The sequence below is a fragment of the Anolis sagrei genome, chromosome 5 (assembly GCF_037176765.1).
Source record: "Anolis sagrei isolate rAnoSag1 chromosome 5, rAnoSag1.mat, whole genome shotgun sequence".
NCBI lineage: Eukaryota > Metazoa > Chordata > Lepidosauria > Squamata > Dactyloidae > Anolis > Anolis sagrei.
This window is the reverse complement of record NC_090025.1, coordinates 27,784,893-27,799,090: the sequence shown is the minus strand read 5'-3', so window position 1 is coordinate 27,799,090 and position 14,198 is coordinate 27,784,893. Positions and strand designations below refer to the sequence as shown.

Below are 14,198 nucleotides of genomic sequence, written 5' to 3'. Positions count from 1 at the left end.
GAGAGAGAGGGCCTTCTCCTCAATCACCCCCACCTCTGGAACACCCTCCCCAAAGAGATAAAAACGTCCCCTTACTCCGTCTTCTTCACAAAACAATTAAAAACCCATTTGTGCACTTTAGCATATGGAGAGAATGTCTAGCGAACGACAGTCACTTAATTCATTCTCGATTATTATCACTGCTCTCTGGCCTTAGTGGGTTGGCCGGCACTGTTGGATATCATGGCAATTACAGCTAACCTTGAACTTTAAATTTTTTAGTGAACCTTTGGGAACTTGTTAAGCTGAGGTTCATGTTTTTATGGTTAGAAATAATTGGATGTTTTTATGGTGAGATACAATGTTAGTATAATTTTGGGTTTTTTATATTATCATTATGTTTGATGTTGGGTTGTTTCAGATTGGGTGGGTTGTGAATGTATTTATGTTTGCAGTTGTGGTGAGGCACTGAATGCTTGCCTTAATGTTTTTCGTCTATTGGAATCTGCCCTGAGTCCCCTTGGGGAGATAGGGCTGGATACAAATAAATTATTATTATTATTATTATTATTATTATTATTATTATTATCTGTTGCTGATGGAACTGAAATTGTATGATCTGGAATTTACAACACTGTCTCCAAGTGCCTTCATGGAGCTGTATGACTAAGCGCATATATTGATCAGTAACGCATGCTGCAATGCCAGCCAAGCCATTGAGCACTTCGGAATAAGGTGTCAAAGTAGACATGATCTGAAACACATAAAGTGCAAAGGTGGTTTTTAATGAAAGGTTGCTTTTAAAGTGCAAATTCCACTAAGCCGAGGCTGCCAATAATGTGATCAGAGCAGACACGGAGAAAGAATTTAACCCTTTTTTCGCCTCCTACAGGCTAGAGGATAATCCCATCCCTGAAGGTATATACTATTTGCACTGAAATTTGCCAAATAATATTTCTTCTCAAAGCAAAGTAGTACTTCCCTCAGGACTGCAGTAGAGAAACAGGAGTAAAATTACCTCTCCATGGATGCTTTGATTCTATTATCAGCCCACACAACTCATTAGATGAAACCAGCTAAAACGCATTCTTCTTAGATGCGGTTTTAACCATCCTGCTGCCACGTGAGAAGGAATAGTTGTGCTAAATGTTTCCTTAGGTTCAATAACTGGTTTATCTCACAACAACAATCTAGTGGAGCTCAAAGAAAATTACTGTATATATTCTAGTATAAGCCGGGTTTTCAGCCCTATTTTTAGGCTGAAAAGGTCCCCCTCGGTTTATACTCAAGTCAAGGTTATTTATTATTTTACTCTATTATTATTATTATTATTATTATTATTATTATTACATTTATTATTTTACTCTATTTATTATTGTCATCATTACATTTACATTATTTTACTCTATTTATTATTATTATTACATTTATTTTTTACTTTATTATTACATGTATTATTTTACACTATTTAATATTGTTATTATTACATTTATTATTTTGCTCTATTTATTGTTAATATTGTATTTATTATTTTACTCTATTATTATTATTGTTATTATATTTCCATTATTTTTATTTATTTATTTATTTATTTATTTATTTAGAACTTTTATATATCGGTCTTCTCGACCTCCGGAGAGGGGCTCAGGCTGGTTTACAACAAAGATTCATAAACAATAGTTTAAAACATCACACCCAAAATACACTAATACATAAAATACATTAAAAAGCAATCATATAATAACATAAGGCCAAGTTGTCCAAATGAAATCACAATTCATTACCATCCATCCATGTCGTCAAGAGTCATTGACTCACTCATCAAATGCAAGATTCCAGAGCCAAGTTTTTACCTGCTTTCTAAAAGTCAGGAGAGAAGGGGCAATTCTAACTTCCAGTGGGAGAGAGTTCCAGAGCCGAGGGGCCACCACCGAGAAGGCCCTGTCCCTCGTCTCCACCAGACGCAGTTGCGAGGGTGGTGGGACCGAGAGCAGGGCCCCTCCAGAAGATCTTAGCAACCTTGCGGGTTCATAGGGGAGAATCCATACTCTATTATTATATTTATTATTTTACTCTATTATTATTGGAAGGATACATAAGCACATTTACAATTAAGAAGGTTAGAATAATGGTTTAATCAGAGTTGGGCCGTCTTAAATTACAGTTTTATGTAAATATTCAAAAAAATGTAACCTACTGATGCCTCAATTAATGTAATTTTATTGGTATCTATTTTTATTTTTAAATTTACTAGTAGCTGCTGCATTTCCCACCCTCGGCTTATACTTGAGTCAATGTGTTTTCCCAGTTTTTTTGTGGTAAAATTAGGTACCTCGGCTTATATTCGGGTCGGCTTATACTCGAGTATATACGGTAATTCTTTCAAATATTAAATTTGTTATTTTCTCTCTTTCCATGATCCCTGGGGATTAACTTGGTTTGCTTCAGTCAATCATTTTTCAGGGGCTTGAAGGCCATGTGAGCCAGTGTAGTATGGTTGATAAGATAGGAGGCTGAGGTTTAAATCGCCACTCAGCTATCAAATGTATTGCGTGTCTTTTTAGGCCAGTTACAGGTTTTTGCAGCCAGATTTATTTTACAGGATTTGCTGGGAGGATAAGCCTTCAAGCACAGGACCACAGAAAAGTGGAATTAAGATGAAATAAGTACTATAGAGTCTCCTGTGACAGTAGTACATTTCTTTCTGTTCTGATACCACATTTGGTGGAAAACATATTGCCAGAAACTACAGGAGAAGACAAACATGAATTCCAGAAGGTGGGGTAGCTTCCAAGTCTGGATTCCAAGAATCTGTAGAACTTTGGGTCATATTTTGAAGCATCCAATTCAACTGACTGATATTTTATTTGCCGAAGCCTATGTCATTGCATAGCACCCAGTACCAATTTTCTTGCCATGTCTCGGAAGATGCCAGACTCAACAAGGCAAACAATTTGGAAAGGAGAGCTTTGTTTTTGCTTCGCTTAGCTCATTTTCTGAGCCTCCGGTGCTGGTGGCTGTGCAGATATCCTCAAGGCATTTGAACTTCTTCCTCTACAATACACTGGCATTTAAAGGTGGGTGGATCTCCATGGAAGCCCTGATTTTTTCACATGGGATTGTACCTGAAGGCCTTTTGTTTCTGGTCTTTCTCGTGTTCATCAAACTTATATTTTGCAACATGTTGGTAAGTATTTTGAATATTGGCTTACCTAGACCAGCATTTCTCAACCTAGGGTTCGGGACCCCTGGGAGGGTCATGAAGGGGTGTCAGAGGGGTCATCAAAGACCATCAGAGAACACAGTATTTTCTGTTTGTGATGTGTGTTCTGTGTGGGAAGTTTGTCCCAATTATATCATTGGTGGAGTTCAGAATGCTCGCTTATTTTACGTGAACTATATATCCCAGCAACTACAACTCAACAAATGTCAAGGTGTATTTTCTCCAAACTCCACCAGTTTTCACATTGGGGCATATTGAGAATTCATGCCAAGTTTGGTCCAGATCTATCATTGTTTGAGTCCACAGTGCTCTTTGGATGAACTACAACTCCCAAACTCAAGGTCAATGCCCACCAAACCCTTCCAGTATTTTCTATTGGTCATGGGAGTTCTGTGTGTCAAGTTAGTTCAATTCCATCATTGATGGAGTTCAGAATGCTCTTTATTGTAGGTTAACTATAAATCCCAGCAACTACAACTCCCAAATGGCAAATCAACCCCACCCCCATTCCCACCAGTATTCAAATTTGGGCGCATCGGGTATTTGTGCCAAATTTCATCCAGAGAATGAAAATATATCCTGCATATCAGGTATTTACATTATGATTCATAACAGTAGCAGCAAAAATAATTTTATGGTTGGGAGTGACCACAACATGGGGAAGTGTATTAAGGGGTCATGTCATCAGGAAGGTTGAGAACCATTGGCTTAGGCTGACTAATACTAGCAGAAAGATTGTGAGGAAACTCATCCGGAGCCTTTTTCTTTCTTTCTTTCTCCAAACAGGCTCTACCGTGGATAGTCTTCTCCATGGTTTAATGGAAGTTTCAATTGGTGCAGGAGCCGGAGTGTTTCTGGGGATTTTTATTTGCTACTTTCCAAGCAAGGATAGGGTAAAAGAAAACAACTGTGTCTCTTATGAATTCTCTACTAGTACATAATTCATAATCCAGGAAACATCCATGTCCTAGTTAGTAACAATCAAGAATATGGTACAAATCAGCCTTCCCTAAGCTGGTGACTTCCAGATGTGTTCAGCTACAATTCCATGGTCAGTGGTTATGGTAGCTGTAAATAAAGGAAGTTAGTTAAGATCTGGAGAGTACTGAGTGGCCAAAAGGGCCAGCAAACACAGACTTTTCCAAGATGTGGGTCTAGTATGCCTCTTCCTTGGTCAACAGTGATGTCTCATCAATGAATATCCCCCATTTTACTCTGAAACATTAACTGGGATTCTTTTATTCCAGTTCAAGACCAAGATTGTTTCATATGCAAGAATAACATCTTGGCTTTCATCACTGTGTTAGGGAGTATGAACTTCCAACAATTATTTATACTACCTGCTTCATGGGATAGGTTTGCACTGTTTGGTGATGGGAATTTATTTCTTTATCATATCAGAAGTGAATGGAGGGTATGGTTGTAATGTATTTTAAAAGCACAAAGTTTTTGTGGCATTATATTAAATGTCCTTTGACCAGAAACTGGTCACTTGGAGTGCCTCTGATGTTACTATAAGAAGGTCCTCCTTTGTGCATGTGACAGGGCTCAGGCTCCATTATAATAGGTGGTCTGTGGTTTGCTTTTTTCCACACTCCACTTTGTGGCCCCATTTCTTAAGGTTGGCTCTGCATCTCGTGGTGCCAGAGCACAGACTGTTCAGCGCCTTCCAAGTCACCTAGTCTTCTATGTGCCCAGCGGGGGGGAGGTCTCTTATTCAGTATCAACCATGAGTTGATGTTCCAGATTTGAGCATGCCACTTTTGGACTCTCACTTGCTAAGGTGTTCCTGCGAGTATCTCTGTAGATCTTAGAAAACTATTTCTTGATTTAAGGCATTGGCGTGCTGGCTGATATCCGAACTGGGGATGGGCCGGAGATGTCACTGATTTGGTCCTTTCATTATTGGCTGCAACTTCCCAGCAAATATCAGGTGGTGCAGTACTAGCTATACAGTATAATTTCAGGAATTGAATGGCTAAGATTGCCCTTCCATTCAGCAAATGCTTGAATGTTCATGTTGGAATAGACAGGTGACAGTTGTAGATTTTATCCTAACTTCATGACCACATTCATTTCCTTATGTTATAATGAAGACTAATTTAACATTTAAACATTCTTTACCTTTCTTTTCATTTTCTCATCTTAGAGAAGACTTGCATGGAAAAGAACTTTCTTTGTCATGGGGCTGTCCATGTTCAGTCTTTTGGGCAGCAAGTATTTTGGTATCCATGGATCTGGAGGACTCTGCACAATTGTTTTGTCATTTATAGGTGGAATGAAGTGGTCTGAAGAAAAGGTGAGTGTCCATTTAACCCTCATGACTGAGAATACACTCAGTGTTCCAAGCTTATTGTGAAATAGCTGGATGCATACTTTGAAGTGAATGGGGTGTAAATATATATTTCTTTCCTTGATCACTGTTAGTTACATTAACCTTGAGCTGGAACGAGTTACAATGGACAGATGTTAAGTTTCTGTATATTTGGAGAGTGTTACAATTTAAAAAGTAGGCTAAAAGATCCTGAATTATATAAAAGTCAGACAAATAGATAATTAAATGGTGTGCCAAGCTATTGAAAGGTTCTTTTAAGTAGTTTTGATCATGTCGTTGATGGAATCATAGAATTATGGAGGGTCCATCCAGACCACCCTTTAATGTGGGAGTTCCCGCAGTTAAAAAGGGACAGTCCAGATGATGCCCTGGACAAACCTGAATTAATTTGCCACAAACCAAGAAAACACTCGTTTGTGTCATTCCGCGCCTTCTTGGAAGGCACGGGATAAACCCACTACTTCTGTGTCTGGACTGCTCCCTCAAAAGTTGTAGACTTTTGAGGGGGCATTCCAGACAATCATCCCGTGGTTTTCTTTCTAAAGCCCTTTAAGAAACAAAAGAACTACCAGGCTTCCATTAGAGAGCTGCCGGAGCTCTCCTGGTGCGTAGAAATGATGTGCCAGGAGAAAGGGAGGAGGAGGAGTACCAACTATGGCTGAACCCAGGGCTTAAAAGCTCTGCAAGAGGAGATGGATGATATGCAGGGAGGTAATACCTTGTTGCACAGAAAATTGTACCCACATCTCTAACCACCATTTATGTGCATATATGTCATAATGATAGGCAATTAACAAGATTGCCTATCATTATTATTATTATTGCATGATATCACACATGACATTTCCTGCAGCACTATTACCAACCCTTGTTTTTGTAACACTGTCCTCCAGAGAGCTGTGGAAGAAAAGGTAGCAATTGCCTGGACAATTTTTCAACCCTTTCTGTTTGGTTTAATTGGAGCTGAGATATCTATTGCTGCTCTCAAGCCCGAAACAGTTGGTAAGTCTGCTTACAAAAAAAAAAAAAAAAAAAAAAACACCCCTGTATGGTTTGCTAGTATACATTAATCAGGAACAAGCTTTTTCCTTCAAAAACTAAAACCTGCATTAATCCCAAAATATTATTTTTAAATAATGTGTGGACTCATAGCGTGTTATCTAGTTAATGTTCAGGAAATGTTTGAACTGTGTCAGAAATATTAAAAATTAACTAGGTATTTTTAATTACAAAAATGTGAGTCAAGCACTCAAAGGGTTAAATGGATGCAATGACTGAGCAAAAGCTGCAGTTCAATATAAACAGGTCCGCCTGTAGCTTAGTACACCTCAGTATTAGTTGCCCTCAGTCTGAGAGAGGCCTCAGTGTGAGGTAAACCTCAGTGTTAGTAGGCCTCAGTGTGAGGTAGGCCTCAGAGTTTGTGTGTGAGAAGGCTTCAGTGAGAGAAGCCCCAGGTTGAAGGTCTCATGTGTAAAGCTCCAGTGTGACGGCTGCTGTGTGTAAAAGGCTTCTGTGTGAAGCTCCTCTGTAAGTTTAGAGTGAGAAGTGTCTGTGAGAGTAAAGCTTTTTGTCTGCATGAGAAAGAAGCCCAGCATGGAAGCAAAGAAGGAAGTATAAAGAATTTTATTTGTTCTTGTGGGTTTTTTCGGGCTATAGAGCCATGTTCTAGAGGCATTTCTCCTGACGTTTCGCCTGCATCTATGGCAAGCATCCTCAGAGGTAGTGAAGTCTGTTGGAAGTAGGACAATGGGTTTATATATCTGTGGAATGGCTGGGGTGGGGCAAGGAGCTCTTCCCTGCTGCAGTTAGGTGTGAATGTTTCAACTGATCACCTTCATTAGCATTTGAAGGCCTGCCTGAGCCTGGGAAAATCTCTTGCTAGGAGGTGTTAATCTGTGCCTGGTTGTTTCCTCTCTGTTGTTTTGCTGTTGTAATTTTAGAGTTTTTTAAATACTGGTAGCCAGATTTTGTTCATTTTCATGGTCTCTTCCTTTCTGTTGAAATTGTCCACATGCTTGTGGATTTCAATGGCTTCTCTGTGTAGTCTGACATGGTGGTTGTTGGTGTGGTCCAGCATTTCTGTGTTCTCAATATGCTGTGTCCAGGCTGGTTCATCAGGTGCTCTGCTATGGCTGACTTCTCTGGTTGAAGTAGTCTGCAGTGCCTTTCATGTTCCTTGATGCGTGTCTGGGCAATGCTGCGTTTGGTGGTCCCTATGTAGACTTGTCCACAGCTGCATGGTATACGGTAGACTCCTGCAGAGGTGAGAGGATCCCTCTTGACCTTTGCTGAACGTAGCATTTGCTGGATTTTCTTGGTGGGTTTGTAGATTGTTTGTATGTTGTGTTTCCTCATCAGCTTCCCTATGCGGTCAGTGGTTCCCTTGATGTATGGCAGGAACACTTTTCCTCTGGGTGGATCTTCATCTTTACTCTCGTGGCTTGTTCTTGGTCTTGCAGCTCTTCTGATGTCTGAGGTGGAGTATCCATTGGCCTGGAGAGCCCAGTTGAGGTGGTTCAGTTCATCTTGGAGGTGTTTCAAGATGAGTGTTTCCAGCCATGAAAGCCTTCGACAATAATTTTATTTGTGTTATGGAAACCTTGTTCTTGTAAATAGTGCAACCATGTTATTTTGCTATAAAGAAAAGCCTCCTTAGGAAGAAATAACATTGGTCTGTGTGTTCTTTGTTCTTTTAATCACGTTTGGCTACTGCTGCTGGGTCACGCTGCTGCTAATGTTACTCTGCTGTGCATTTATGAGGAGGGTCTTTTGTTGATAAGCCCACTCACCCAACAAATTGTACCTTGCTTTCAGTTAATGGATTAGTTACTAACAATTATGAATGCTTTAAATATAATATGTGGAATTCTCCAAAGGTTGTTGTATTGTAACTCCCAGTATTCTTCTCTACTGACTATGATGTCTGGGGCTGATAGGAATTGCAGTCCAATAACATCAGGAGGGCTAGGTCTTGTCATTCCTGCCTCAATGGCTCTAACTTGATGCTCCAATATTCCAAGCTAGACTCATATTTTACGGAGTCTTTTTAGGTAATGGGTTCCTGACTCTTTCAAAGGATGTACAAACTGATGCTTGACATTAGAACATTCTGGGTTTATTTATCTATCTTTATTGTTCTTTACAGATATTAAAGTGTTTTGCATTTATCTTGTATGGGCTGGGAGAAGATCAACACGTGTCACTATGACCCTTCCATTTTTTTTTACAGTTATACTGTTAGGTATTGAAAGGTATCTGATGCTTCCTGGCATCTTGTTAGTTTTGGAAAATGAATTATAAAGTATAAAAAATCAATCTCAGTAGGCCCCTTATTGAACCATGAAACATTCATTTGATGACGCTGGAAAAAAAAAAAAGATCAAAACTTCTTTTTCCTTTGTCTTCTGAGAAGTGTAATTAAGCATTTCCTTGTTTCAGGGCTTTGTTTAGCCACCCTGGGACTGGCTTTGATGGTACGACTTATTGCGACTTTTTTGTTGGTGACTTTTTCTGGCTTTAATTTCAAGGAGAAAATATTTATTGCGCTGGCATGGATCCCCAAAGCAACTGTCCAGGTAGAACACGCTTTTAGTGCAAACTTGCAAATAAGGGCTTTAGTCTATGGAATAGTACTATTACATAGCAACCACTCTGAAAAGCAATTGCCTTCCCATCTGTTAATTCCTTCTTGCATTTGACATCTCCCTTTCTCTCTTCAGTTCAAATCCAGTTCTCATGACTATGCAGCAATTCCTCATGTACCACAAATGTTAATTATTATTTTATTTTTTGTATTCGCCATTTTAACATTTATTGAAATATGTACCGCTGTGGCGGGGAGGTAAAGGGTGCCCCTGAAGACATGGCAGCAATTTGATCAGGAAGGCGTCCATGGACAACAGGCTCCTTGGTGTAGAAAAATGGAACTATAGCACCTTCGCATGGCCAAGTTGAGTACGGCCTCCGGATGCCGGAGATGAAAAGAGGGAAGCCTTGCCTCTGTCTATGTATTGTCTGTCTGTTAACTGTATAACAACATTGTATGTTTGCCATTTATGTATTCTGTAATCTGCTCTGAGTCCCCTTGGGGAGATAGAACGGAATACAAATAAAGTATGATATTAAAGTATATTATTATATATAAGTTATTTAGGTTTAGGGCTAGAGGTTTAGCACAGCTGGTAAATCACTGGCAACTATAAGATCTATCAACCGAAAGGTTGAAAGTTCACTGCCCCAGGTTAGCATGAGCGGCCAACTGTCAGCCCTGCTCACTGTTTACCTAAGCAGTTCAAAAACAGCTTTAGCTGTAATTAGAGAAATTAGGTACCGCTATAAAGCGGGGAAGGTGTTTTACAATGCCATAAAGAAAGAAGATCAGAAAATGCTGGGTGATCAAAAGGAAGGAGGAAGTCCTAGCGGCTCTTCTTCATAGAAAATGGAACAACAGCACCTCCTGTGGCTAAACTCGAGCCCAAACTTCCATGGCATCGAAACAACACACTTCCTTTCTGTTCTGTTTGTCTGTGTACTGTCTATACAAAGCGGCATTGAATGTTTGTCGTGTATGTGTACTGTGATCTGCCCTGAGTTCCCTTTGGGGTGAGAAGGGTGGGATATAAAGTGTTGTTATTATTATTTTATTTAGGTTGTGGTTTTTGGCAACGCCTTTTGTTGTTGTTGTTGTTGTTGTTGTTGTTGTTGTTGTGTGTATTCAGATTGTTTCTGACTTATGGCGAACATATCGTGGGATTTTCTAAACCAGTTTTCTTCTCCCTCCTCAATAGGCTGCAATTGGTTCTGTTGCCTTAGACACAGCGCGGCTTGAGGAAGATAAAACTCTAGAAGAATATGGCCTGAACATCTTGACAGTTGCTTTCCTGGGCATCCTGATCACCGCTCCAGCTGGGGCTCTTATCATTGGCCTGGCAGGCCCCAAGCTTCTCCACAAGACTCAATCAGGCCCTGAGGATGGCCTGAGAAAACAAAGCCGGGTAGCTTCCCCAGTATAGAGGAGTATCAATGAATGCCCAGCGGTCATCCAGTTGGAAATTCCTGGAATCAGTGTCCTTTAGTTGTGCACAAAAGTCTATAAATCTTTATAGGGTGTGCTGTGCATCCTTCTGCAACAGTAATCCAACAAAGTTCTAAATCTTCATCCAGGATTCTCTCCCTCAAAGACATGGGAGCTTTGGAGATTCCACAAACAAACTGGCCAATTCAGCCATATAATATCTCCAGGAATATATCATTTTCTGGATTCAGAAATACAAGTACCAGCTACAGAAAAGATAACATTCTAATCAGTTTCTTGAAGAATAGATGGTCTTGGAGCAGCTTTGAGTAGGAGCAGAGCCAGAAGAAAATAACTAAGCCTGGGGTCATGGATTTCTCTGCTCAATAAACAAAAGGAATTATGTGGTGTCCAATGAATGTATACACGCAGTCCTTGCTACAAGTCTCCACTATATTGGGAATCTTTTCCTCAGTTGTATCCTTAACACACTGGAGCTGAAACAGGCAAATGTTGTAATGAGGAATGTGATTAAATGTGGATTCTGCCCATAAAATTTGACAAGTTTTGTCAGTTTTATCTTTTTTTAGTTCTAAGTACTGAACATGTGACTGACATAGCTGCCATTGTTTAAAAAAACATACAGTGGATCCTCTACTTAAGAGTGTCCCAACTTAAGAATTGTTTGAATTAAGAGCCATTGCTCTGCCCAGCTTTCGTTTTGACATGCAAAACAGCATTTTGAGTTAAGAGTGTGCACCAGAGAGAGTGCTACCACGCAAGTATAGGGCATTAGGGATTCAAGGGAGCAACCTCCACGCCTTGTGCTCTTAATCCATTTTGGAAGATTGCTGTTTGCTTTGCTCTTGTCTGCTTTGCAGAACTTTAAGTTAGTTGATTTTGTGTCGTTTCTATCTTGGTATATTTGGCTTCATGAAGAGAGAGAGAGAGCAAGAGAGGGAGAGGGGCTGGAAGGAGGACAGTATGAAGAAAAGGATGTTTCTGCCTCTTCCCTTTCTGCTTTGTGCTTCCTTGCTACAACTTTGTGCTTCTACCATTTTAAAGTTGATTTTTCGTTTTTGATTGTTCCATGTGAATGTGCATTTATAGATAATTTGTTATTTATAAAATGCACGTTCTTATGTAAAACACTTAACAGTGGGTCAGAGGGGATTAATAGCATTTCACTTGCTTTGAGATAAGAGCAAATTGAGTTAGCTCAATTACGGAATGACTTAAACTCTTAATTCAAGTTATCACTGCATTCTTAATCTTCTCCTGCCATTTCTTCTCCCATCCTCAAGTTGGTCTCTCATCTCCAGAAAAGTTGGGATTGGTGCTCTTTTTTATTTCTTATAAGTGTGTAGATACAGAGCAGAGAATAATGGTTTTAGGAGAAGACAATACTGTCAGATGTACAATTGAGGTCATTCTGGCAACGATGTATTTTACAATTCCACTGTGTGGTTAAGAGAAAAGCTTTGCTGGACTAGAAGTGTAACGATTATCCTTCCTCTTGCTTTCATTAAAGCAGATTGTTTCTAAAATAGTTTCAACAAGGTGGCCAAATGACACTTTATTGTCCCCACAGCGCATTTGCTAATCAAACAACATTGCTGAACTTGCTGACTGAAAGATTGGTGGTTTGAATCCGGGGAGCGAGGTGAGCTCCCGCAATTAGGCCCTGCTTCTGCCAACCTAGGAGTTTGAAAACATGCAAATGTGAGTAGAACAATACGTACCGCTTCTGTGGAAAGGTAACGGTGCTTCATGCAGTCATGCTGGCCACATGAGCTTGGAGGCGTCTCCGGACAGCGCTGGCTCTTCAGCTTAGAAATTAAGATGAGCACCACCTCTCAGAGTCAGACACAACTAGATTTACTGTTAAGGGAAACTTTTACCTTTTAACATTAAGACACTGGAAAGTTTCCTTTTAAAAAGCACACACACACACACACTCACCCAGATCAGAGTTTTTACTATTGTTGCATTTACAGGCTTGACACAGCAGTCCTTAGAAGTGCCAGTTGTTCAAGAAAGAGGAAGAATAATCAATTTTAAGCATTTGTACATACCTGTTCCAGAATGTGTCGCCAGGGGGAGCAAAAGGCCAAAATGTTGCTTATTTTCCTCCATTTTGGTCCTGTTAGGTACCTTCTTCTTTACATTCGAGTTTCATTTATCTTTGGCACTGTTTACGGTATATGCATTTATCCATTTTAAGCAGAGACAGATTTTTAGTAACCACATCCCAAAAATCAGAGCCAAACTTATATCTTCCTATAACTGTTAATGTGCTACATAAGTGCTAAGGAACCAGGCTGCAAAATCACATTGAGGTTCAGCTATCAGTCAAAGGAAGACATGTCACTGCAGAAGGCTGCAATATTCCCTTGAAAAGTCTTTTAGTTGTGAGCGCCTGAAAATGTTGCATTCTAGCAAATGAACTGAGTCTGAAATTGTTTTTCTCTTGTGTAATTTCAGGTTTATGATCAATTTGATATTCATTCATTCATTCTCCTTAAAGTAAAGGTAAAGGTTTCCCTTTGATGTTAAGCCGACTCGAGTCCGACTCTGGGGGTGGCGCTCAGTTCTAAGCCGAGCTGGCATTGTCCCTCGACTCCTCCAAGGTAATGTGGCCAGCATGACTGCATGGAGCACTGTTACCTTCCTGTCGGAGTGGTACCTATTGATCTACTCATATGTGCATGTTTTCGAACTGCTTGGTTGAGAGAAGCTGGGGCTAACGATGGGAGCTCACCCCGCTCCACGGATTCAAACTGCCGACATATAGGTCAGTAAGTTCCGTTGCCCATGGAAAGATCTCTATGACTGGAAATAAAACCACTATAAATTACTCAATTTACATAAGATTTGTTCCTAAGTAAGAAAAAGAATTAGGGATCCTCCTCATCCAGAAATACATATTTTCTTCTACAAGAAAGCTCCAAGAAAATAAACTATGGCCAAAGATACTTAACAAAAATGCACTTGTTCCATAATAAGTCAAATAAACAAAATACTTTATACATTCCACAAAACATTCTTTTTACTAGACAGGTAGCCAGCAAAGCAGACTGGTTCAGCAGAAATCTGGATTTGGCTACATTTCAAATATCTGAATGAGACGTGATATGTGGATACATGAGTAAAGGAACCTATTTTGATATTTATTTTTGCATATATAAATATTGACAAAGGCCACTTATATAACAGGTTGCCATGAGGATAAAAACAGTTGCTATCAAACAGTCTAGAGCTTTTGAGTGTTGCTAATACTGGCACGATTCCTTTGGGGCGGCAGCTATGTTTCGGAGCACAAACCAAACATAACCCCAAACAATTTGAGGAATGCAAATCACACTTGTCTGATACGAGGGTTGCACATGACTTCTGGAGCCTGGTATGGCTTGGCGTCACAGGTTCAGCCGATCAGAACATGACTAAGTCGCTTCAAGAAAAGTGATCAGAATTTTGTCATAAACAGGACTACAGATTCTTCAGAGTATATTGCCTTCCTCTGTCATATACACTGGTACAAACTCATGTTGTTTAGTGCAAGCAGTAGCCAAATCATATAACAATTTATCTAGTAGAGGCTATTTATATATTTATTTATTTATCATATCAGGAACGAACCAAGCGCA

At 39.7% G+C, this 14,198-nt stretch overlaps 1 protein-coding gene across 1 annotated transcript in view; it reads left to right on the top strand.

Moving 5' to 3' along the window:
- Positions 1–11,115, top strand: part of LOC132776956 (sodium/hydrogen exchanger 9B2-like) — a 33,682-nt gene extending 22,567 nt beyond the window's left edge. Inside the window, exons 8-12 of the mRNA XM_060779155.2 lie at positions 3,989–4,095; positions 5,352–5,501; positions 6,431–6,539; positions 8,976–9,112; positions 10,325–11,115. Coding sequence (XP_060635138.2) covers positions 3,989–4,095; positions 5,352–5,501; positions 6,431–6,539; positions 8,976–9,112; positions 10,325–10,549 — 728 coding nt within the window. The 3' untranslated portion in view covers positions 10,550–11,115. The remainder of the gene's footprint in view (positions 1–3,988; positions 4,096–5,351; positions 5,502–6,430; positions 6,540–8,975; positions 9,113–10,324) is intronic.
- The last annotated feature ends 3,083 nt before the right edge of the window (positions 11,116–14,198 follow it).